The sequence below is a fragment of the Semicossyphus pulcher genome, unplaced genomic scaffold (genome assembly GCF_022749685.1).
Source record: "Semicossyphus pulcher isolate SPU_LCO1_2020_fin unplaced genomic scaffold, fSemPul1.0.p SCAF_16, whole genome shotgun sequence".
In the NCBI taxonomy this organism is placed as follows: domain Eukaryota; kingdom Metazoa; phylum Chordata; class Actinopteri; order Labriformes; family Labridae; genus Semicossyphus; species Semicossyphus pulcher.
Window position 1 is genome coordinate 11,556,234 of NW_027211670.1, and position 24,671 is coordinate 11,580,904.

Sequence of the window (24,671 nt, forward strand, 5' to 3'; positions counted from 1 at the left end):
CCAGGGCAGGAAGTGACTAAAGAAACAGTTTAATTCTGAGGAATTAGTCTGAGCTTAAATTTTTTGGGGGGATTTCAGCCATTGTATAAATGTAAACTACTTGCATATGATTTGATCACTCCCAGGGTTTATATACAGCAGCTATAAAAAAAAAAAAAATTCCCATCATGCATTTACCTCCCCTTCATTTGTTTTAGCACAACATTTATAAAAAGTACATATAGTAGATTTGTCTTTCAAAAGTAAAGAATTCAGAACAAGAACTTGAGGTAGCGGAAAGTTTATTTACAGCACACCAAGAAATCCTATGACATGCACACAAAGGAGTAAAGATACCGATTCTAAAATAGATTTGCAAACCTGAGGAAGGCAGTGGAATATTGTTTTTCATCATTTACATGTATGAAGCTCTATTCTACAGTGAATAGTACAGTTGAGGAGAAAGTCAAGAGTGAAGGAGAAATGAAGTACGAAACAAACATGCCTACAAATGACAAATTAGGTTGTACACATGCTGGTAATAGTTCCAAGATTTACAAAACAAACCCCAGTCAGACCCACCCACCCCCCACTAAAAAGATAAAATCAGATCATTTATGCACGCTCTCCTCTAATTCGCCTGGCCAGCTGAATGTCCTTGGGCATGATGGTAACCCTCTTTGCGTGGATAGCGCACAGGTTGGTGTCCTCAAACAGTCCGACCAAGTATGCCTCACTGGCCTCCTACATGGGGAAAAGAAAAGCAGGTTTAGATACCATTTATTACAAATGAATTCTGAATAAAAACACAGAAAATTTTCAAGCGCCAGCTCACCTGAAGAGCTCCAATAGCTGCGCTCTGGAAACGCAGATCGGTCTTGAAATCCTGGGCGATTTCTCTGACCAGACGCTGGAACGGCAGCTTCCTGATGAGGAGCTCAGTGGACTTCTGGTACCGACGGATCTCTCTCAGAGCAACAGTGCCAGGCCTACAACAACAAATGGTGTGCTGAATCAACAAACAAACTACAACTGATTTTTTTAATGCTACAGCAGATTTCACTACAGTGGAGCGGGAGCTTTAGATTTCTCACAAGAAACATCTACACTCAAGACCTGATAAAACATTGCTAGCTTCATTATTAGAGAAACCAGACAACTTTTGAACATCCGTAAAATTTACCTGTATCTGTGGGGCTTCTTCACTCCGCCGGTGGATGGCGCGCTTTTCCTGGCAGCTTTGGTGGCCAGCTGCTTCCTGGGCGCCTTTCCTCCGGTGGATTTACGAGCAGTCTGCTTGGTACGAGCCATACTTCACCTAAAGATTTGAAAAATAAACAAAAGATATGTCAAACTAAAAATTTAAAAAAAAAGGTCCTAAAACGACTGTCCTTGGTACTACAGCTTTATTGGACCGATAGATCGCCTTATTACTGAAGTGTTGCTGAAGCAGCTTCACCAGAGGCACTTAATTTTGACCTACATCCTCATTAGAATAAAGATTGATACATATTCACTACATACTTTATTATAGGTATAAGTAGAGACAAAGCACACGTAGCGGGAGCTAGTTGTTAGCACGCTCAATATTTGCAGATTAAGTTAAATAGTCTCTGACGGAAACGTTACGTCGCTGGTTTAATTGAATACAACAAGCCGCGCCACCATTAAGCTACAAGGGACACACACGTTTCAGACTGCTGCCGCTGGCGAGCAAATTTAAAGCTAGCATGGACGGTTGCAAAATGGCGCCAGCTAGCACCACAGACGTTCACATCAACATTGAGACGACGTTACTGTCTCAGTCAATTTCATATGTAACCGTAAAAGTGAAGTAGGTCTGAAATGGACATTAACCTGTTATAGGATTGGGATCTTGTTATCAAGTTTGTTCAAAGCACCTTTAATGAAGCTAACAGCTAGCTAACTGCCTATAGCGCGCGCGCGCCCGTTTTGTTGTCAAGTGGCTTTCGATTAACGCTAATCCAATTCTATTTTAACACATTTTAACGACCTGGACAACAAATACCTCCATACTGTTAAAGAAAATCAACAACGAATAAAGAAAACAAAACATTGTACGAAAACTCTCTCACGTTACCTTTTGTTTTTGTTTTCCGGGAAAACGAAACCAGCTTCTCGCTTGTCGGTTGGCAACACTGACGGGGTGTGAGCAGGAGGTGGTATTTATAGTCTGAGAGGACCTACGCTCGATGTCCCGCCCCTGGGCCTCCATGATTGGTCGAGACGCAAATCGCTGACGGAATGTGATTAGTTTAGGAAAACGGAGGATCACAGCCTCGACATTTGAAGTGGAATGGAACAAGAAGTGCCTTTTTTAATTGAGGCATCGACATTTTTTTTTCATTCACAACCAGAAACTGCCTTTCTTTGTCCGCATAGTTTGGGCACTAGCAATAGGTTCTAACATCTTAGCATATGCCAAATGATATCCTAGGTTATAGTACTCACCCATCAAATCTCCATATTTTCATCAATAGAGCAAATCGTTACAAGGATGCTCTTCAGCAACAGATTTGTTATGGCATGTGTAGAAATAAGTGTGTTGGTCTTCAATGACGAGGAAAACACGTGGTTAATGGCAGGCAATGGAGAAGAGGGAAACGTTATAGTTATACTCTATGAACAGATGATATTGACTTTGGGGTGTAGCACAATCCCAGCCGAATGTTTTGGCTGCCACTGTTATAAGGATATTTGACAATAATATTAAAAGATAACAGATTAACAACAAATAGCTTTAAAAGCTCCTCACACGGCTGTGTTTTACCCAATAGGTTTCTTTCATTCCAGAAAGCAAAAGCATTGTACACACTGGTGAACTACGCTAATTTAATTGGCTAAAAAATATTTAGTCTTATTTGCCGTTGTCCTCTTTATATTGCTTAATTCAGTACATTTGTTTTTATATTTTTCGTAACGTTATTTTTAATCGTGTTGTTTTATTCAGGCTTTTAACGTTTATTTTTCATATAATAAAAACAAGCCTTTAAATCAGTCTGTAGGGTATGTGTATGTATGAATAGGTTTATCATTATTTAACACATTATTTAAAATTCTATAGAAATGGACAAGTCGTGTTTGTATGTGCGACCGCCCACCCAAACAACTGGATCGCGAGAGCGCCAACAAAGCGGAACGATACGCGTTGGGGGAAAGATACCAGACGGACCTATTCTGACGTTACACCGGTGGTAAGTTATTTTCAACACAACATGATTTCGTGTGAACCCAGAAAATTAACACCTTTTTTAAATACAGGCATACAATCCTGCCATAGTATGCTTTTATTCGTGATACGTTCATTTAAATAATTCAGTCTGCAGGCGCCTTTCACCTGAAAACCTGCTTAACCGGAAGATTCAGCATGACCGAGCAAAGGCTGCTGTTTATAGGTATATTATACTTACTTTAATACGTTTTTCGCATCATAAACGTATATGTTTCAAAAAAGCATTGCTACGTGCAAGTGTGGGGTATATAACTGGCCAAACAAAAATCCCCCCAATTTGGATCAACCGATTTTAACTTTATTAGTTGTTAGCTTAAAATGTTTTCCTTAGTGTTACATATTATATTGTCAATTAATTATCTATTAAATGTCTGCATCTATTATAATTAAAGTTAAAGTAAGCTTTAACATTATCAATGTAATTTAAAGTTGATGCAATACCCTAAGAAGTATGATATCCTAATGATTGTGTCTGTGTTTATTCAACAGATATCGAACCTAAACAAAACGGCTCTGCTCCTGTTGACGCCAGAGCTGGAAAGCCCCTCTGGACTCGCACTGACAACACCTTCAGATTCAACTTCCTCCCTAACAACCCTCCAGCACTTCAGGAGGCAACATCACAATCATCCACCACTGAACCAACAGAGAGCCAGGTATCCTTTAAGGGACAGGGCTCTGCCTTCGCTTTCAACTTTCAAATCCCTTCTTTCACACCTGAAGAAAGCATGGAGACGACGGAGTCCCCAGACACCTCTTTGAATGTCCAAAAGGAGAAGCCTTCCCTGCTGCCAGAGGTTAACTCTCCGTCTGAACAGTCAGTGCAATCAAAAGCCAAGAAGAAGAAGAAGAAGAAATCTGAAAAGAAGAAACCCTCAGATAGCACAGAGCCGCAAGAGAAGCCAGATTCGGTAGAGGGGAGTCAAGGAGGCGAGGACACAGAGCTGGTCAGTGTGAAATGTTTACATTTAAAGTAACCATGTTGGGTTCCAGTTTGTTAGCTGATTTCATAACTGGATGTCTTTCAGAGTGCAGAGGAGCAACTGAACAGACAGCTGGACTGGTGCATCGAGCAGCTGGAATTGGCAATGAGGTCCCAGAAGGGGACACCGAAACAGAGTATGATGTTTAAATATGGTTAAACAAATGTTGTGCACTTTGTTAATTGCAGATGTAAAAAGGGGTCCGGGTCCTGACAGAGGCACACAGGTAGTTAAATGTGACAGATAGTGAATAGCTTTGACGTGTTATAAACCTTGAATATTTCCTCCCTGCAGAGGAGGAAGCCTCTCGTGCCCTGAAGACTCTTCGAAGCTCCAAAGCTCCTCTGGCCAAGAAGAGGCAGGTGATGAGAGCCATGACGGGAGACTACAGGAAGAAAATAGAGGAAGAAAAGAGCAAGCAGTATAAACTCATTCAGAGCGGTGAGTGGGTTGTAGCTCACATGCAAAAGACAACAAAAGCAACCTTAGTGCTGTGTGAGTGCTGACAAACTTTTCCAATCCCAACAGAAATCGCATCAGCTCAGGTCAAAGTTGCGTCCAATTCTCCGAAGAAGTGTGTTTTCCACCGAAGAGCGGAAGTCAAAGGCCAGGATACAGACCTGACAGCACAGGCTGAAGAGCAGCCGCCATCTTTTGTCTTCACGCCATCAAAGGAGGAGTTTCGCTTCAATTTCCTCTGATTTTTACCCTTAAGACGCATTTCACCGTACATTAAGTTGGACTGTTTTGGGACATTATTTTGAGATGGAAACAATAGAAACCACACAAAATAAGAGACTTCATTGGAGATGACGGTCTAAAAGAATCACAATGCTGACATTTAAAACATTGTTTGTACCACATTTCTAAATAAAAGTTATTTTATTTGCCCTGTAGTTTTCTGAAATATTATTGATTACAATTATACCAAAATAGATTGATAATTTGGGCCTAATGTTTCCTCAATCTGCTGCTGCTATATTTTTATATCAGTAAGGGAATCATGGGTGATTGCTGAGCTTATTAGTTAACACAGAAGTTCTTTTTTTGGCTGTGGGAAAAAGCAGAAACAGGTTTGCAGTTTTTGTTTATTATGACTTATTTGACATTCATTATATGGTTACATTTTCTAGGCCTCTAAAGGTGTAGAAAGTTTCTGGCTCTTTGAATACTAAAATAGAATTTATTGATATTTTATTTTACAATTACACTATACATAACACGTATTGTTATAACCTCAAATAGCAAATGCATTTATGTGAACAGTGTCACCCCACAGAATTACTTTACATCAATTGTTACCAATCTTTGTGGATTGTGACCCTTCAAAATAAAGTTATGTCTACTTGGGACTCTTACATTTTGTATGTGGTGTTTTGTTTTTTCTCAGAACAATTTCATAAGATGTATTTAAGTTAACGTGTTGACGAAAACGCGCAGCAGCACCTCCGAAACAGGAACGGGCGGGGCACGTTTCAACACGAGCAAATTTGAGTGCAACACACAAAACAAAAAACTTTCAGCCGCTGAGAAAACAAACTGTAACCCGTTGGTTGTAAGTTTTTAACTCTTGACATTTGACAACATCGTTAATTATTACTTCATTCAGATTTTTTGTTTGACAAACTGAAGAACTAATTTTATTTACATGTTATTTGGAGGGTTTGTGTGCTGGAGAAAAATTCATACCGGGGGCTAACATCTCGCTAAGCTAACGTTGAGCTAGCTAACAGAGTAACTTAGTGAGTAAGTAAAGACTTAAACCGTGCCTTAAAGTTACTGTGTGTCAGAAATGGGTAGTTTTATTATATTACATTATGTGCAAGTTTGTCGCAACTCTAACCCCATCATGTAACGACTCTTATTCAGGTAACATTCCTATAAAGTGTAAAAGTAGGGCTTTTTAATGCAGAACATTTCATGTACCTGTGGTGCTCAGTCTCGCGGTTTTCTCTCTGCTTTCAGGTGTGTGGAGGGCAGCAGGAAAGAGTTACAACATGTCTGAGCTTAGTGATGAAGCCAGTGAATCAGAGCAGCTGGGTGCCAGCCTCTCCCTGTGGCTGGGTGACTCATTGGTGCGACCTGAGGAGCTGGATGTCCCTCTGGACCTGCACACGGCCTGCTCCATCGGACAGTACGACGTGGTGGCAGAGTGCATCAAAAAGTACGGGTGCCCAAAAGATAATATCAGCACCACTAAGATGTTCTTCTAATCTGTAGCCTTTGTGACAAATACATGTGGTTTTGTGTCTTTTCAGACGTGAAGTGGACCTGGATGGCAAGAACATTGGAGGATGGACCCCACTGATGTATGCGTCTTACATCGGCCATGACAACATTGCAAATCTGCTTCTGGAGGCCGGTGTGAATGTAAATGCCACCACTGCCAAAGGATTAACCCCGTTGATGCTGGCAGCAAGCTGTGGGAATGAAAGTATCTCCTACTTTCTGCTTCAGGTACAAAGGTCTACATGCAACATGGCCACACTTATGCGTGACGAAGTGAAATCATGCATGAGTGATTGTATTGCTGGTTGCTGAAAAGCTTTATATGCATACAATGTCATTGTTAAGTCAAACCCAGAGGGCAAAAAGTAACCAAACACCAATGTCAGGAAGCCCTTAAACATAAAAGTTTGTTCTTCCTCTCAAAACTCACAAGTTTGAGTTAATCAGAGCATGAAAATTATGTCTTATTTCCTTTAAAGCAAGGTGCTGAGCTGGAGCTGAAGGACTCTCGAGGCTGGACCGCTCTGTTCCACTGCACGAGCACAGGCCACCAGCAGATGGTCAAGTTCCTGCTGGATAACAACTCCAACGCTAATGTCAAGTGAGCGTCTTTCCTCATTCCAAAACTCCTGCAACCCTCCATTAAGACAGAGTTTTTCATCACTTTTTCTTTCATCCACAGGGAGCCAGGCTCTGGTTTCACTCTCCTGATGGAGGCTGCTGCTTCTGGACACGAGATCATTGTTCAGTACCTGCTTGATCATGTGAGTCGGTCACCATTTACAAACATGCTCTCGAAGAAGAAGCTTATTGTCCAGTTCTCTGAGAGATCATCTCTAATGATCTGGTTTTAAAACGTTTACAGAAAGTTAAAGTGGATGATCGCAACAGTAAAGGAGAGACTGCCCGTGCCCTAGCCATGTTGTACGGCTACACCAAGATCGCCAGCCTCATCGACCTACGTTCTCCGAGGATCAAGCCAGGTACTTTTTGAAACCTAACATACGTCATCGTCCATTCTTCGTCTTCAATTTTCTACTTGATTTTCTTACGTGTTTCCAAACTTGTCAGGACATTTCGAAGACCTGAGCTCCTCGGAGGACTCGGACAGCGCACCCCCGAGGATAAGGAACCGGAACCGAGCTAAAGGCGTTAGCATCCACGATGGGCCGCAAGCAATCGCCAAGTTCCGAGTAGGAGGCTCCAGCAAACTGTGTGGTAGTGTCACACACAAGACATCCAGTCTGACTAACGTTATCTGTACCCGTGGAGCGTAGTTCGGTGTGTTAATGCTGCCTCTGCTCACAGAGCCTCCTGCAGTGCCGCCGGGCTACATGACGTTTCGTGATATCGGGGAACAGACCGAAGGCATCTGCTACCGGGACGTGACCTCGCCGATCAACGAGCTGGACGGCCAGAGCAACAGCAGCAGAGGTGAGAGGGGAGCGTGTTTTACGACATCTGCAAATTAAAATAGTTGAATATGTCTTACAACGTTTACAACGCCGCCGCAGATGACAGTCCGTTCTTTGAAAACGACATGCCCACCATGAGGAGCAGCAGCAGCAGCAGCGAAGGCCTGCCGCAAGTCATCAACCTCAACTGGGAAGGCTCCGTGGAGAGTAACGAGGTTAAAACACACGAGCACAGAAACGCTTCGGAATCAAACACCAGATTTTATTCATTCAATGCATTGACACTGCACTTTTCTCCACCAGGACTCTGACCAGAGCAAAAAAAGCAGCTCTCGCAGAGTAATCAAGGGTCATCACTCTAAAGGCAAAGGTCGCCATGTTAGCAACGACGCAGCTCACTCCAGTGGAACAATGAACTGTGGGATGCGGTCACCCGTCGGTCCTCCTTCCTCTTACGCTGGTCCAAAGGCAGGTCTACGTTTGCTCACGTTTTTCATGCATCAATAATATTTATGTGCGACTGTCTTGGGTTGTTTACTAGCTCTAAAGTCTTCTCTTCCTTCTGCAGGATCTGGCAGAGTTCTTGGAACAAATCGGCTTCTCTAAGTATCTCCCGTTACTCGAGGAGCAGGACATCGACCTGCGGATATTTCTCACCCTGACTGAAAACGATCTCAAAGAAATCGGGATCACGTAAGAGACTCGCATCCACCCGAGCACATTCAGCGTTTCTTTTCTTATGTTTGACTTCCTCAATACGTTCTTGCTCCGCAGATTGTTCGGACCCAAGCGTAAGATGACGTCGGCTATTGCAAGGTGGCACAGCAGCGCTCGACCGCCCGGCGATGCTTTAGAACAGGCGTACTCTGACCAGCTTGAGGCTGAGATGCAGGAGATGGCCATTCAGCTACACAAGGTAAACTCCGCTCACTGAAACTGCCTTAATAATAAACCTCTTAGCTCACATTTACCTGACCAAATCTCTCCCTCTGTAGCGCTGCGAGGAGGCAGAGAGCCTGCAGAGCCAGGTGTCTCAGGAGAAGGAGCTGCGCACCGTGATGGAGGGATGTCTGATGGAGGACAAGATGGCGTGGAGGAGGGTGCACGGCGAGCTGGTGGAGAACCATCGGATGGCTCAGGACATGAGCGCCACACTGGCGGAGTCCCGAGCCTGTCGAAATAAACTGCTCTCATGCTTCACTACTGACGGAAACAGCGGCTCGAACACTGGCTGTGAGGATGAAATAGAAGGCGACACTGGGGTCAAAGGTGAGTGGATGTTTTCTGATCAAGATAAAAACTTTTATATTTGTGATAAAACAGAAAAAAAGACATTTATCTTCTCCTTGCAGCCGGGGATGGTCCGACTCCCTCCAGCGTAGCAGAGCTGATAAAGAAGCTGGATTCCTATGAAGATGAACTCGGTAAGATGAAGTAACAGTCGCTGATTTTAAAGGTGTTGTGTGGTAATTAGAGCCGCATGCTAAAGGTGCTTGTTTCATCATCACAGCGGGGACGCTGCAAACTGTGCTGCAGAGTCTGAGGCGACTGAGTGCCCCTGAGAAAGTCTCTGACAGCTGGGAGCGTCCTTAACCTTAACAGGTGAGTAATTGAATGGTAAAAAACACACGTGCTGTGAGAGCGCTAAAGAGATCAAATAACAGTTTCTTCTCATTCGAAGAGGCTTTTGCCAGTTTTCGACGGAGGGTGATCTAACCACCCCGAATAATCTCACTGAAACGGGAGAAGGCCACAGACGAGGCCGGCCCCCCGCAGACCCGGAGCGGCTCAGGAGGTGAAGCAGCCGATCGGCTGGTGGAGCAGAGCTGGTCAGATGTGGACAAGGCCGAGGGCGGCGGCAGCTACTGCAGGGAAACGACAAACAGGCAGGAAGGGTACCCGACCCTCACGCTTGTGCTGGTGGGAACTGGACTCCTGTAGTCGCGCTGCGTTAACGAGCAGAGAGAAGGAGGAGGCGTGAGGGATCCTGGATTAGAGGCTGCGATACTGTGAAACGTTTAAAAGGAAGTGTGCTCTCTTCCTGTATGAAATGTGGTTTAAAGTGTGTTTATGCCACCAGCAGGAGAGGTCGATTTCCTAAAGGTATAAACGTTAGATGAGTAGTTGGAGTGTTCTGAACAGCTCTACTTTATCTGAATGAAATCCTTTTTAATGCTGTTGTTGCGTATTTCAACGTCCTGCTGAATGCAATTTTAAGACGACATGTCAGTTAATCATTTAAAGCAGTACATGATCTCGTACCAGGGAACGTCTTTAAATCCATTGTGCTGTAATGCTGTGGACGTTTTCACGTGCAGAGGTTGAGAGTTAAATGATTCACTTTCAGGTTTGCCACATTTTTAGACACAAAAAAAGCAGAGTTGTACTTTTCTTCAAATACCCGACAGTCTAGTTTTAGAGTTCCCTCAGTGTCGCTTCTTTAATGAAATCTGTTTTAAACTGAAATCCTCCCAAATGTTTAAAATGACACGTTGTGAATTAAAATTCCCTGAAAGAAGACGCTCGATATTGTCTCATTAAATATGTTGCAAACACATCACAGTCACACACATGTAAAAGAAGAATGCTTCTATTTTTGTCTACAAATATGACAAAATCACAGGTTGAAGAAAATATCTGCACATTTATTGCGAGCGTCTCTGTTGAGACGTCGGCAGAGGAGAAAAGCTGATCCCGACAGAAAATAGAAAAACAATGAGAGCAGCGTTCTCCTTTTGGCAGAGAGTCTTGGTCAGCTGTAAATGTGGTGTTACATTAATAACGGTAGAAAGACTGGATTCATTAGTGCTTCGTGGAAATACATTTCAATATGTTTTAGTGTGTTTGTATTGAAGGTGTGATCAGAAAACCACACATAGACCTTTGTCTCACTTTTAATAACTAACAGGATTCATGGTGCTCATTGCATCAGACTAAACCAGAGGAAATATTCAGACGTTTATCAGTTACTTTGGAGCCTGTCTCTTTAAGTGCAGATTGCTCGTCTTCACTTGATGACTTAACGTGTGATTTACAGGCTCGTCCATGTTTGCTCAGTCAATATTGTTGGGACTTCCTCATGTGGAGCTCACCTTTAAACGCCTCTGTTGTAAAGTAATTCACTGTGATGACAGCTGCTGATCAGAGACAAGTCGGATGCAGGCTGAGTTAATACATAGCAGCTGATTGAGATACAGCAGCCACAGGCCGGCAGGGTATTGAATGAGACTCCGCCCACCTTGTGAATCACTGCTCTGCCGTCATGATTGACAGGACAACAGACGATATGTTATGAGGGATCTATCAAGTGTATAAATCTGCCAAAACAAACACAATGAGTGCTCGTCAGGCCGCACAGCACAGAGATGAAACAGGAGTTCCTTTAGAGGAAGGTAAGTTTCACAAAAGCCAGTACCAGTAGTAACTTTACAAACTCTGCTGTCACTCTGAGCTGCACACGTTGTATTCAGCCACTTGACTCGAGGCTGGAGACGTTGGCGAGGTGCCAGTTTGGATTTCTGAGCCCCTGAAAGTTAAGTGCAGCTGGGAGCACCGCTGGAACAAAAGGAGGAGGAAGGCGGATGTGCAGCTGAATGAATATGAAGCTGAAGCCTGAACATGCTTCACTGGTCCTGGACAATTTCATCTGTCAATTCAATATGTATTGCTCGGATTTTTTTTAAACTCATTTTATAAATAAATTTAACATTATTTAAAGTCCTTCAAAATAAGAGTACAAACATTCAGATCCCACCTGAGGGCAGACAGCTCTGCCTGTTCAGCCTTCAGGATTTCACTGAGGGGTTAAAAAACGGGTTAAATGCAGCAAGTGTGAGTTCACAAAATATATTGTTATGTTCTCTGAATATCTAATGTAACATCTTCTTATTTACATTTTCACAAATACAAAAAGTGAGTTCAAACATGATGTGTGTGTGCTCTTGCTGTGCAGGAGAGCACACACAGTATACACCTCTTTTTCAAACACACACACACGGCCGTCCTTCTGTCCACACGGACAAGCAGCTCCAGGCGTGGAGGAGAACACACGTCGTCTGTGTGTGTGTGTGTGAGGCCCATGTGAGGACTGACTCCCACTCCCACAGAGCACCAGCTGTGCGAACAGTGGCCGTGGCGAGCTCAGGTGTACTCACACAGGTGACCGCAGCCTGCAGGACAGTGCGAGCTGCTCTTGAGCCAGTTCATAATGTGCTCCAGATGTCCTCCGTGGCTGCAGCCCTGACACCACACAAACAGTCCCTTCACCACGTGGTGGCACACTGCGCACACACTGGCACACTGGTGGCACCTAGAGGAGAGACGCAGGACACATGTTTAGTGTGCTGCTGAGGCTGCATTTAAGGCAACATACGAAGCTGTGGTGGTCAGGTGGTATCTGGTCCAGTCCAAACAACCCCCCAATAAAATGTTGATTTGTTGCTTCTACACTGCAGCTTTGTAGTGTGGCATGCTATTTCCCTGTTCCCTGTCTTTACGCTAAGCTAAGTTAGCCAGCTGCTAGTCGTAGCTTACTGCTAAGCGTACAAAATAAGAGCGATATCCATCTTCTAATTATTACTAACAAAATAATAGTAACAAAATAAGAGCAAAAAGTAAAACATGAGTGTATTAATTATTAATGACCTTTCGTTGCCCTCCTGCAGTACCTGCCAGGCCCACCAGAGGGCAGACGCAAACACTTTGGGAATCGCTAAGTTAGAAAATAATGACACATGTACACGCCTCTCTTATATCTAAATGGTAAAGCAGGTGTTCATACCTGTCGCAAATCCAGCCCCTGTTGTTCATTGGCCGCTTGCAGTTGCTGCAGTTGATGTGCAGCGTTGTGGACGCCTGGTTCAGGCCGGTGATGGCGCTGCACGTACTCAACTTGATGACCTCGTTAGACACGTTCCAGAGCTCGAAGCGCTGCAGCAGGTCTATGTAGGACATGTACCAGTGCTCCTGAAACAAACAAACAAAACAACTCATTTTCTTATGTGCTTTCAAACTACAATACAATTAAAGTGTAAGAGTGTAAGTTAGCTTGAGCAGTGTTTTCTTTTCTATCTGACCTGTGTGAGGTCGTCGATCTCCTTCCGGATCCGGTCCCCCAACACGATGAGCACAGACACGGCCATCTGCACGTCGCCCTGCTCGGCGTAGTAGCTCAGCATCTCCCTCACAATGGGGCAAAAGAAGCTGGCGGGGAGGTGTGGGCTGAACAGCGGCTGGGAGATGGAGATGAGAGAGAAGGACTCGATGGGCGTCAGACAGGTGACCTCTGCCTCGTTGCCGCTGACGTGCGGCGAGTCGGCCTTGTCCTGCTGAAGGTGCTCCGGGGCGGACGGGTTATCGATGATCTCGTGGCGCAGCTGGAAGGCCTCCTGGGGCAGCGTGTACTCCTGCTCCTCTACTATGACAAAGGGAAGAGTAACACAAAGGAGCGCTGAGCATGGAGGCAGTTATAAATAGAAGTTACAAGCGTAGGCATCTTCAGGTTCCTCAGAGACGGGGGCTGTGACCGACCTGTTTGGTTGTCGTGCTCCATAGAGTAGAGGTCATCGTCATCTAACTCAGCATCACCGAACATGTACTCAGCCTGGCCCTCGCTGCCTTCTGTCTCCTCATTTTCTGAAGGGAAAATGAATGAATGGCTTATTTTATTCTCACTAGAAGAACATAAAGGACAACCAGTTTTAATATCCACTCTCACCTTCATTATTATTGCTGATGTGCGAGTTCCCCGGCTCCAGGTGGATGTTGTCCTGTCTGCTCTCACCTTTACTGCGCTCCAGTCTGCCCTCTGTGCCCATCCCTGAGCCCATCTCCTTCATACTAAAACTGAGGGCATCATGTACGTCTGCATTAGCATGTAAATCACAGGCATTCCTGTTTTGTAATGTACGAATAAAAAGCTTGTTTACCTGTTCATTAAAGGCAAGGTGCCCAGTTTACTGAGGATGTGGTTTGGACCAGTTGCTGTGAGGTTTGCAGGGTCAGAGAACATGATTCTCAACATGGTCCAAGTTGTGGAAACCTGAGATAAAAGAAAACTTATTACTATTGAAAGTGATGTTTTACTGTAATCAAATAGCTTTTTCTCTCAGTGGAGCATGGCTGCGAGCTCAGTACAGACTACAAGGAGAGACAGAACGTTCTGTTTCTTTCTCACAATCGACTCATTTATTATATTTAGGATTATCCTAACGATGCATTGCCGATACAGCTCTGGAAAAAAATAAGAGACCACTGGAAAAAATGTGAAAAACAAGTTCCTCTTGAATGTTTTAACTTAGGAAGAGTTCAGAGTTCAATATTTGGTGGAAAAACCTGTTTTTTAATGACAGCTTTCATGCGTCTCCGCATGCTCTCCACCCGTCTGTCACGTTGCTGTTGGGTGACGCTGTGTCACTCTCAAGCAGCTCGGCTTCGTTCGATGGCTTGTGATCATCCATCTTCCTCTCGATCACATTCAGGAGGTTTTCAATGGGGTTCAGATCTGGATTAGACCGGCCATGACATGTAGAGAGAGGTGCTGATTTAAAGTCGAGCTGAAACAGCATTTCGAGAGTATCTAGCTTCCGTATTGTGACATATTTCTGAGTGAAACAGGACATGCAGGCGGGTCATATCATTAGAGGGATTTGATTTGATCGTTGAGAAGTGGGCGTAGGCAGACGTTCTCCACAGCGCAGTAGCTAGCTAACTGACTGAGCGTTCTTGGTGCTCTGCGGCTAAATGTTGCAGATTGATTGACAGGTGGATGTCATGATATTATTGGTTGAAATTGTTTGGTTCTAGCTTACGTAAGCACACGTGATATTTTGTTTTACAGGAAGAGAAAATGATCAGATGTTGATATAAGAATACGAAGAAATTGATTTTCTGTATTTTTTTTGGGCCTATATTGTCAAATAGATGCACAATATTACCGAGGATGTGATCTAAAAGGATCAAAATTACATTTTTCATTTCACCTTGACTTTAAGGTAAATCTGGAGTGGTCTCTTAATTGTTTCCAGAGCTGTTGAACCACCAAAAGCTGAGTATGATCAGAGGACATTCAACTTTACACTCATCTCTATTTACAGACTCATAATAATAGAATCTGTGGATTTCCGGGAAGGCAAGTGTTCTGGTTTCTGTTGAACTACACTTGTAGTCCCAGTAATATTGACCAATCATTCATCATCATCAACAGTCATTGTAGGGTCTAGTACAACTGCAACAGAATGTGTAACCATTAGTCAATGAAAAGAGAAGTGAATCTGTGAGACATAGTCCGACCATTTTGCCGACAATTCCTTATTTGGTACATTTTCAGGCACCAGCTTCTCAAATATGAATATTTCATGTTTTTCTTCATGATCTTTGACAGAACTTAAAATCTAATATCGGACAAAACCAGACATTTTAAGACATCACGATGGGCTCCGTGAAGATGTTTTGGGCCTTTATAATGACTTTCTAACATTTTTATTCCAAACATTTAATTGAGAAATTCATTTGTAAATTAAGAGATTAGCTGTTGCAGCCCCTCATACATAAAGTAACCTTTCCAGGGTAAGGAATATTTGTGATATGAAACAGTGCTTTGCATTGATTCATCTCTCTGGTATAGGTGATAAAAAAACCTCCCGACACAAGAACAGTTTCTTCCCCTCTGCTGCCAGCACCGTCAACAAGGCCCCGACCCCACCCCACCCCCCCAGATGACATGGACTCTCATCCAGCCCCTCAGTCACTTTACACTTAACGTCTGTTATTCGGACTATGCGTTACATTAATGAACACTGGACTTATATGTCTATACACTGCACTATTTTTAAATGAATACTGTAAGCTCTTTGCACTGTTCAATATCCTTTACACCTGTACAGTTTTTAATCACACCTGTTGTACATATTTTGTACTATTTGTATTATACATATTGCTTTTTATATTTTTATTCTTATTCCTATTTTTTATCTTATTCTATTTAAGTCTTTTATTCTGCACCAAAATCACCAAAACAAATTCCTTGTATGTGTAAAAAAGAAACAGCACTATGTACATATTTGTTTCTGTATTGATTTGTCCTACCTGAGGTCTTTTGAGCTCCCGGGCCACCTTGGCATTGTGATCACACAGCTCAGCAAACGGTTTCCCACTGAGGAGGTAGAGTTGTGCCGTCTTCACAAACCAGTCCATGCGGTTACTGTCCAAGTCCGTCTCAAAGACGCTGAGCGCACTGGACACATGAGCAAACTGTTCTGTCGGATCGGGCTTCTTGAAGAAAAAGATGGGGTAGCGGCGGTCACCTCCGGGGTAAGGCTTCCTGTTGGCATCACTGCTGATCAGACTCTCCTTGGCTGCGAAGGCCAAGTCGCCGAACAGTCCGAAGCACAGGCCCTCGGGGTTGGCCTTGTCCACGGGACGAGTGGCGTCCTTGAACATGTGTTGGTAGAGCGTGCTGTCCTTAGAGCCGGACAACAGGAAGTGAGGGTCGTGCTGGTGGCGCCACACAATACCAGTGGTCACATCCTTGTGTTCCTCGAAGGTGGCGAAGGGAATGAAAGGTCGGCGGACGTCCCACACGTAGATGTTGTGATCCACCATCATGGAACAGGTGGCTAAATGAAACTTCCTCTCAGGCCGCCACTTGACCCGAGCGACTGAGGCGATCGTCTGGACACAATAAACCTCCTTGGCCCGGTTAGTGGTCATGTCCCACACTTTCACCATCTTATCCCTTCCTCCAGTGGCCAGCCAGCCCCTGAAATAGAAATAAAGGGAGACATATTGACAAACAGCATGACCCAAGACACCTTCAGAAATTAAGATCTTCAATTCTGCTGGATTGTGTCTGAGTGTCATCGTCTCTTACCTGTCATCAGGGTGCCAGTCGCAGCAGAACACAGGGCCAGTGTGGGCAGTAAACATTCGTTCATAGCGGTCTGGCCGCCGGATGTCCCACAGCTGGACGTTACCGTTCTCAAAGGAGGCAGCAAATGTGAAATAATCCTTCATGCTGAACTGGACATCCCTTACACTCTCTGACTGACCTAGAGGAAAGAGAGGGGACAAAAAACATAAGAACCACAGATATAGTTTGCTTCCTGAGAGTTATACCCATTAGATGTTAAGGTATACAAGATGATACAGGTGTTCTTCACATGATAGTCTACCTGAGAAAGTGCTGACAGACTCTTTCTTGCGCAGGTCGAAGCACTTCATGAAGCCGTCCTGCGAGCCGCTGAGCAGCATGTACACCTCTGTGGGGTGGAAGCACACCTTGTTGACTGTGCGTTTGTGCTCAGTAAACAGCTGGTCCTGCTTGTTACGAGAGGGTTTTCCCAGGTTCCAGGTGACCACCGCCCCGTTGGTCGCAGCCGTAGCCAGCAGGTTCTCCTCCATCTGGTGCCACATTACATCTGCGCAGCTGAAGTTCAGAGACGGCTTGCGGCCGACTCGGAGATTAAGCTTCTCCAGAAACTGCTCCTCCTCCAGAGCGTAGATCTTGAAGATGTTTCGGCCTGCCACCACCACCTGCGTGGCATCACGGCACACGCTGATGGCGTTGGCAGGAGCGTCCAGGTGGCAGAACATAGTTCGGCCAGTGACGGTGCTGCTGCTGAGGGCTGTGGTAACCCGTGACATCTTCTCCATGTTCCTGGTGCAAAAAGAAGAGATTTTACATGACCTCAGATACATTATAAGTGACAAGATGCATCAGGTGAGCTGCAAATACATTTAGCTATTACATCAGAGCTATAAAAGGCATCTGAGAATTAAAAACAAAAGATTTGAAGGCAGTTCAACAATCCCCCAGAAGGTGGCAGTCAAGCAAAATAATATATATAGCACTCGGTGCATGGGGCAGCAGATGTGGCAATGTGCAACAAAAGAAGCAATGCACAGTATTGTATCTATTTTTACAGTTTAGACAGTCAAAAGGCTGCAGTACTTACCCGGTGAAGAACTGCCCGCCTTGTCAATGTCTGCTGCAGCACAGAGTCCTCTTCATGCGCTCCCATGAGAGCCAACTTGCTAGTGAGAGATCGGTATTTAAGCATTAACAAATACATATATCTTTCATCCTTTCTGTCCCAGGAACATGGAATCTGACAGTGACTGATGTATGCTTATGTAGCATACACCTAAACATGACAGACAGTTGATAATCATATCAACAAACAATGTTGTTTTAAACATTTGTAGGGGCTTAAAAAATAGCGATCTACCTTTAAACTTAATGGTTAAAGGTAGAAAATCACATGTTACAATACAGGATATTACAAATAGCTTCAAATAGTCATTACATGATAGGATTAACACCTAAACTCTACTAACATGGTATTTTAGGATGTCCTCAAATAGCATGTTAGAGGCCAATTCTGTTTGTTTACCTCTGACTCGTCTGTTTAACGTTACGGTGTTTTGTTTGTGTTATTCCCCTTCTACCTCGTGCTGGTAACTGATTAATAGCTGCTTCGTGCTCATGTGAGCAAACCAGACAGTGTGACAGAGCTTATACACCCATGTGATGTTGACATTAACATTCAATATTCAGATAGACTTCCAATAACACAACCCTGTACCTCAGTTCAATGGTATTTACATCGCAACTTCATAATAAAATGTTAAAATTATATAAATAAATTTGAGGGGAAAAAACAAATTAACACCAGGGATATACATAATGTATAAAAACAATGATAAAACTGTGACTCAGGATATAATATTAACTCAAAATTAAAAGATTAATATTACAACTTTAATGTCGAGCTTATGTGGGTGTTCACTTTAAATAAACAAGGTTAAAAAGGACTTCTGTATGTCCCTAACGGCCATCACGTTGCTGGTGTGTTGGCTGTAAATAGCTAAACTCGGTGTACAGTGAACTTGCACCATAAACATGACTGGAATGTGTTGCTAATGCTAACTGGCTAACGTAGCTTTCGTGCACATGCAAAGACAAAACGCGCACGGCACACGTTTAAAGAGTATTCCAAACAATTGGAAAATATGTATGAAATGTAAAATTGGTTATAGCATCTATGCAAAATAAATAAACAATGTATTAAAGGCGACAAACCTTCTGAAACTGTTGCTTAGTGCTTGAAGGACCGGAAGTAGTATGTTGCTATATCATCTCGCGAGAATTCAGTAGAATGGTAACGGAAGCTCCGTCACGTTATTGCAATCCAATCATTCAGGAGTTTATTAGAGATTATCGGCCACTTAGAGAATTTGTTTCGGTTTAGGTGAGTTAACGCGGCATTTGTTGCACTAAAGTGAGGTAGTTTCCGCTGTGAAGTTTATATATCTTTAATGCCATAGTGCTGTCTTCCTAACCTTTACAAACAGACAGCTGTCAGATTATGTTTGCTTGTGTTTGCAGGTGATGGTGTGAACTCTCTGTTGCCATGTGTACTCTGTTTGCCTGTGAGGACCCAGCCTCATGGAGGAGTGTTTATGAGAAGTACTGGGATGTAGTTGAGGCGAAGACCAAAGGCAAGAAACCCGGAAAGCTGCTGAGCCTTGACAAGTGGTAAATCTTTTCACACAGTTTCGTTGGATATTAGAGAGATGATGTAAGATACCAGTAACTTCACACATTGTAAAACCGTTCAATTTGCTGCCTTCCGGTGTTTTATAGAATAGATTCTTCTTTGAGTCATGCAAAAGGTTTTTATTTAAGCATCAAAGTTAATTCTTCAATTCGCAATTGCAAAAGTCCAAACTCAAGGTCCATTTATTTGTTTTATTTCAGAGCTTTAAACTCTATGCCAGTGCAAAATATGCTGAATTGTCATGGAAATTGATTTTGATGTATGATTTAAGAACGGCACTTTTTTAGTACTCCTTGTACATGTTTGCTTACAACATCACCGTGACATCTAAGCATCTTTAAGTGTTGATGAAAGCCATATGATTCAAGTTTAAAGATGTGGAATAAAGTGTGTAAGTGGACCTAGTGTTTGTTGCATAATACTGTAAATACATCAATACATGAATAATCAAAGGAATGGTGTTAAGTCATAAAATATGTATAGTACGTATAATATTTTATGTAACTGGTCCTAACCTGTGGTTATTTGGTTTGTCAGGTATCAAGAGGAGCTGCCGACACTCATTTCAAGTCGACCTGACAAACATGTCACTCATTCAGAGCTGGTGAAGCTGATGGAGTGGAAGCTCACTGTAAGTAGCGTCTAGACACAAGATCATAATAACACAGAGAAACTTGAATGCACCCACACAGAACATGTTGTCACACTACTCCAGTAAACACTCCCTCTATCATACAGTATAAGTATGAAGAGGCACCAGCTGTGTCCTTGAGTGCCTCTGTTTGCGTCTCGTCTGCAGAGAGGGAAGTTCAGGCCGCGGCTGCAGCAGCTGGCGGCTTCTAACAGCGAGGACACTGTGGAGAAATGTTCCAGAAAGGCCTTCAGCCTCCTGCCTGACGTGCAGGCGGCGATCGCAGAGCTCAGCTCCCTGAAAGGAGTCGGCCCGGCCACCGCTTCAGGTAATCACAGCGTCTCTGGTCTGCTTCTTTCAGCAAATAGATTAAAGCTTTAGAGTCATTCTGTGAAAATATCTCTGTGATCCTCTTAAAGCACAATGTGATTGCCTTCACAGTAAGTGAACAGAGTGGGTCCTTAAACTTATGGACGCCCTGCTCTCTGTTAGAATAGTTTGTATTCACTCCATACTTGCTTTTAGCTTGGCTTGGTGCCGACTGTCTTTTTTGTTCCAGCTGTGTTGGCGGCAGGAGCTCCAGAGCAGACTGCGTTCATGTCTGATGAAGCCATGGAGAGTGTGCCAGGACTGAGGCCCATCCAGTACACCGCTAAGCACTACGCTCTGTACCTGGGCAGAATGGTGGAGCGGACTGAAAAACTGAACAAAGGTGAGATAATAACAGGGACACAAATGTTATATATCGTGACGAGTATTCAGATCATACGGGACAGGATTGTTTGTTGTCTCCAGGGCCAAAACTACCTGCAGAAGCAGCATGTTTAGCTTGTTTCTACCTTCATTTTTTCTATCCTGCCCTTAAGAAGTGGAAGATTTCTTGTTTAAAAAAAATTGTGTCAAAAAGCCACAGTAAGTCTAATCTGACTGATTGGCCCTCTCATCCTCAGTGGATCCCCTGCAGGACTGGACGCCCCACAGGGTGGAGTTGTGTTTGTGGGCGATGACCGTAGCCGAGCAGCAGCAGCTCCCACTTCTGAAGGATGTTGATGTGAAGGCCAGCAGTGTGGCGGAGAAGTGCTCGGACGCTGACCAGAGACCAGCAAAGAAGCTCAAAACAAGATAAACAGATTTAATTTTGCATTAAACTTTTTTTTCTAATTTTTCTTATATAATAAACCTTTATATCAAACGATGTTTTTGCCATTTCTGCTTGAAAATACTTTCAATACATCAATCATTGCAGCTCAATAAGGATAATGATGTTGTGTTAAGCACTCACAACAGCCGTAGTATGTTGCCACAGTATTGTTCTTTATTTATATTGTTTCTAAATCAAAGCAAAGTACAATGAACAGTACAAAATAAAACAAAATATATTCATATATATACAATATAAAATGGTTCCGTTCAGAACATTTAAAAAGTACAATAGATTGTGAAATAATTAATGAGGACTTTGATATAAATTATCCATATGTAAATTTAGTTTTCCTTTAGTTTCCTCACGACCGAGAGAAAAATAGCTTCTTCTGCTTTTTCTTTTTGTAAACGCTGTGTCGGTCCAACCTCTTGTCTGGTCGGAGAGATTGAACCTCGTAAGCTTGGCACCATTTAATCGATACGAGTAAGCAGCTCAGGAAAAAACTACCACAGCAGCACAGGTTTATTATTTTATTCTAAAGCGTCAGAGGGAAATGACGTGTGCGTGATATTTGCATGACCTTGAGTGGCTCAGGCAGTGTTTGTGAACATGAAAAGAACCGATCCGAGACTTGCTGTTTTTAAACCGGAGAGTGAACCGTCTTCATCAGAGAAACCAGACAACTGTCACAAACTCTTTACTGCTTGTTTCCAGCTAAGGTAGGCAAACCTGTATGTTCACTAATCCACTTTATAACCAGTGGATATCTTCTTTTAAACACTGTAGACTTTTAGCTTCATAGATAGCTGGATAAATTTTTGAACTTGAACTTTGAAGCTTTCGGGATTCACAGAATCTCAGTTAATTTTGCTCAAATTTACCGACTAATTCACACCAATCTAAAATCGGACCCTGTTTTACACATTTGATGTAGCAAAATCCAGGATAATTAGGGAGAACTAATCACTTTTGGGGCTGTACAACACCAGCATTTTAGTGTAAATCGATGCACCCGTTAGCATTCAAGAACTGTTCCATCTGTGGAGCTTCAGTAGCCTGAATTAACTGCACACTCCTGCAGAGTCGCAATGAACACTTAAAAAAACAGGCAACCTCGCTGGCTTGTTGGCAAGCAGCAGCAGCTACTGGATGTATTAACTTCAGTTGTTTGCACTGCTGTTTTTCCTCTTCTTGATGTGTGCATGATCGTGGAGCTAAAAGCAAAGCAGCGTCTCTGCACGGTGCTCAGTCTGGGGCTTATATATCACAAGGCATTGGGCTTAACAGCGAAATGGATTGGCATAGGGAGGTTAAAGAAAAGCAAATTTTTATGGCAGTAGAGAATATGGCACAACATGTAAGAGAAAAAAAAAACAAACAAGAACAGGAAATAAAAAACAGCATCAGAGAAATGTCAAGTAGGCTGCATTTTCGGGCACAGACATAAGAAGTATTTTGGGCGCCTTCACATCAACAAGGGCTCAAGTATGAGGGAGACTCAAACACTAACCTTCACCGTCTCTAACCCTGCCTTTCTTACACTGTTGAGGAAATGTGTCACTCAAAGACGGCAATTAAATTAACATCATCCAGCCTGTCAGTTCCTCTTATTAAAGGAAGATATCCTGCGTGGCTCTGGGCTCTGATGTATCCTCGACACAGACATGCATCATCCTGACACTGGGGTGTTGTGACATGAGCCCGGCAGGATGGAAAAGCCTGGCCGCGCGCTGCTTTACAGGCCTGCTGAGGGTTTTTTTGTGAAGAGTGCCAGCTCTTTTGTTTCTGTCTTCTCTCCTTCACAAACACTGTCACATGTCGTCAGACAGAGGACGCGAGTCAGGCTGCTCCTCTCCTTGAGCTGTCTGAGTGCAGAGGTGAGGACTGTTTTTAGGAGGTGTTTTGGTGCTGCTGCTGTTGGCGGAGGCTCGGAGCCAGGAGGAGATTTGGCGTACAGAAAATAAACCTGAAAACTTTCCTTGAAACTACTTGGTTGTTCGGAGTATAAATATCTACATTGAACACTTTGCATGAGGAAACTCAGTTGAGTATCTTTCAAGTTTTAGGGGCAACAAGAATCCACAAGCCTTCATTATTAGTCCTGCACGTTCTTTCAAGAGGGGTCATATTCACAGTTAGTGTTCTACAAAAACAGCCATTTTCTAGCCCTTTTTACAACCCGTCTGGGTTCCTATGAATCTTAAGTTAAAGAGGCACATTAACCTCCTCTCAGGCTTCCTCTTTATCTCCATTATAGGCTAACAGGGTATGTATGCATTATTCATTAATGTATCTTTGCTATCCCAAGCAATAATATTTCCTAGTACACACAAGAGTTTCTATCAAGGATCCATTACTTCCACATATTGGCTGATCTTTTCTCTTTTAATGCATCTGGAAATGGCTTATTCCGGCTATTTCATACAGATTCCCTCATTTTTACCTCGTGTCTTCTGTTACTTCTGACAGTTTCACGAGGAGGAAAACGCAGAGGACTGTATTTATGACCAACTATCCAAATTGGCAAATACATAAAAAAAAATTTCCCCCCAGGCAGCCAGCGGACATTCGGATGAATTATTGATTGAAAGTCTGAAAAATGGAACATAGCATGAGTAAATGTAATTGCTATCCTCGCGTCGGCTTTGCAAAAAAAAAACTTGAATCGCTCTGGAGGTTATGATGTCGGACGGGATCCGTGTCCGTAATTTGTTATGTGCAGAAGAAGTTGGGCGAGGCGTGTTCGCACTGCAGGGGACTTTTTGATGTGGGCGCTCGCACAAAAAAAAAAAAAAATTAAAGCATTGATTATAAATAAGTTGGTGAAGAAGTGGAAATATCTGCAACAGTCCAGAGCTTCACAGGCTTCTACGTGTCTTCTTTATCCTCGCATGTTGAATATTCACTCGTGTTTGATCACACGCGTAACAGAAAGTTTCCCTGCCAGCCAACAGACACCTTTCTTTCTCTGCTTCTGCCCTCTCGTTTTAGTTCTTTCTATGGCTTATTCTGTAAAGCACTAAAGATTTATAAAATCAAGTAGCTTCAAGAGTCGTCGGTGGTTGTGTTTCTGCCTCACAGACTGTTTCTCGGAGGATCAAAGCCGGACGGGAGTTTTCAGGAGAACAACAATCAAAGCATTAATGTTGCACCATTTGAAACGTTTCTCTCTTCCTCTTCAGGGAGGAAAAAAAATACAAATAAATATACTCTCGGTTATGAACGTACAATATACACATCCACTATCAAATGAAAAACGGGGACAACTTAATAACACTCTTCTTTTTTTCTTTATAGGTACATTCCTTTACAAAAGTATACAGTCCCTAAGAATGAGAAACTGAGGTATAGACCGGGCCCGACAGAGAGACCCCAATGCCCTCTGGGACACGAAGGTCAGAGGTCAAGTGATGACACATCCGCGTCCTCCCCAGTTCAGTCTGTCAGAGCGAGAACAGGCAGAGGCCAGTGTGTGTGTG

General features: G+C 43.3%; 5 protein-coding genes across 8 annotated transcripts; 3 read left to right on the top strand and 2 right to left on the bottom strand.

Annotated features, from left to right (window-relative positions):
• Positions 1 to 264: 264 nt before the first annotated feature.
• Positions 265 to 2,137, bottom strand: h3f3d (H3 histone, family 3D). Its single transcript, XM_069664540.1, has 4 exons — positions 2,081 to 2,137; positions 1,163 to 1,297; positions 815 to 968; positions 265 to 723 (listed from the first exon to the last, which is right to left on the bottom strand). Exons 2-4 carry the CDS (start codon positions 1,288 to 1,290, stop codon positions 595 to 597), a joined length of 411 nt encoding a protein of 136 aa, XP_069520641.1. The 5' UTR covers positions 1,291 to 1,297; positions 2,081 to 2,137; the 3' UTR covers positions 265 to 594.
• Positions 2,138 to 3,204: 1,067 nt separating this feature from the next.
• cunh8orf33 (chromosome unknown C8orf33 homolog) lies at positions 3,205 to 5,512 on the top strand. The gene is made up of 5 exons (XM_069664893.1): positions 3,205 to 3,395; positions 3,722 to 4,179; positions 4,261 to 4,351; positions 4,510 to 4,656; positions 4,744 to 5,512. The coding sequence occupies exons 1-5, from the start codon at positions 3,368 to 3,370 to the stop codon at positions 4,914 to 4,916; spliced, it is 897 nt and encodes a 298-aa protein (XP_069520994.1). The 5' UTR covers positions 3,205 to 3,367; the 3' UTR covers positions 4,917 to 5,512.
• A 197-nt stretch (positions 5,513 to 5,709) lies between these two features.
• anks3 (ankyrin repeat and sterile alpha motif domain containing 3) lies at positions 5,710 to 10,363 on the top strand. Of its 2 annotated transcripts, none has more exons than XM_069664615.1 (16): positions 5,710 to 5,770; positions 6,181 to 6,379; positions 6,474 to 6,672; positions 6,924 to 7,045; positions 7,127 to 7,208; positions 7,310 to 7,427; positions 7,516 to 7,662; positions 7,753 to 7,878; positions 7,959 to 8,074; positions 8,163 to 8,327; positions 8,428 to 8,552; positions 8,634 to 8,775; positions 8,855 to 9,128; positions 9,212 to 9,283; positions 9,370 to 9,461; positions 9,541 to 10,363. In XM_069664615.1, the coding sequence occupies exons 2-15, from the start codon at positions 6,213 to 6,215 to the stop codon at positions 9,450 to 9,452; spliced, it is 1,938 nt and encodes a 645-aa protein (XP_069520716.1). In that variant the 5' UTR covers positions 5,710 to 5,770; positions 6,181 to 6,212; the 3' UTR covers positions 9,453 to 9,461; positions 9,541 to 10,363. The 2 variants fall into 2 exon arrangements, with proteins under 2 accessions (XP_069520716.1, XP_069520717.1); XM_069664616.1 differs by having other exon boundaries at positions 9,554 to 10,363.
• Positions 10,364 to 10,535: 172 nt separating this feature from the next.
• On the bottom strand, positions 10,536 to 18,961 carry wdr24 (WD repeat domain 24). Its single transcript, XM_069664641.1, has 11 exons — positions 18,940 to 18,961; positions 17,813 to 17,891; positions 17,030 to 17,514; positions 16,729 to 16,906; positions 15,945 to 16,617; positions 13,787 to 13,899; positions 13,576 to 13,703; positions 13,389 to 13,493; positions 12,935 to 13,275; positions 12,640 to 12,824; positions 10,536 to 12,168 (listed from the first exon to the last, which is right to left on the bottom strand). The coding sequence occupies exons 3-11, from the start codon at positions 17,508 to 17,510 to the stop codon at positions 12,000 to 12,002; spliced, it is 2,373 nt and encodes a 790-aa protein (XP_069520742.1). The 5' UTR covers positions 17,511 to 17,514; positions 17,813 to 17,891; positions 18,940 to 18,961; the 3' UTR covers positions 10,536 to 11,999.
• Positions 18,962 to 19,067: 106 nt separating this feature from the next.
• Positions 19,068 to 21,234, top strand: LOC138593959 (uncharacterized). Of its 3 annotated transcripts, none has more exons than XM_069665045.1 (6): positions 19,068 to 19,108; positions 19,246 to 19,395; positions 19,955 to 20,048; positions 20,217 to 20,376; positions 20,608 to 20,760; positions 20,999 to 21,234. In XM_069665045.1, exons 2-6 carry the CDS (start codon positions 19,271 to 19,273, stop codon positions 21,172 to 21,174), a joined length of 708 nt encoding a protein of 235 aa, XP_069521146.1. In that variant the 5' UTR covers positions 19,068 to 19,108; positions 19,246 to 19,270; the 3' UTR covers positions 21,175 to 21,234. The 3 variants fall into 3 exon arrangements, with proteins under 3 accessions (XP_069521146.1, XP_069521145.1, XP_069521144.1); XM_069665044.1 differs by lacking the exon at positions 19,068 to 19,108 and adding an exon at positions 19,119 to 19,143; XM_069665043.1 differs by lacking the exon at positions 19,068 to 19,108 and having other exon boundaries at positions 19,160 to 19,395.
• The last annotated feature ends 3,437 nt before the right edge of the window (positions 21,235 to 24,671 follow it).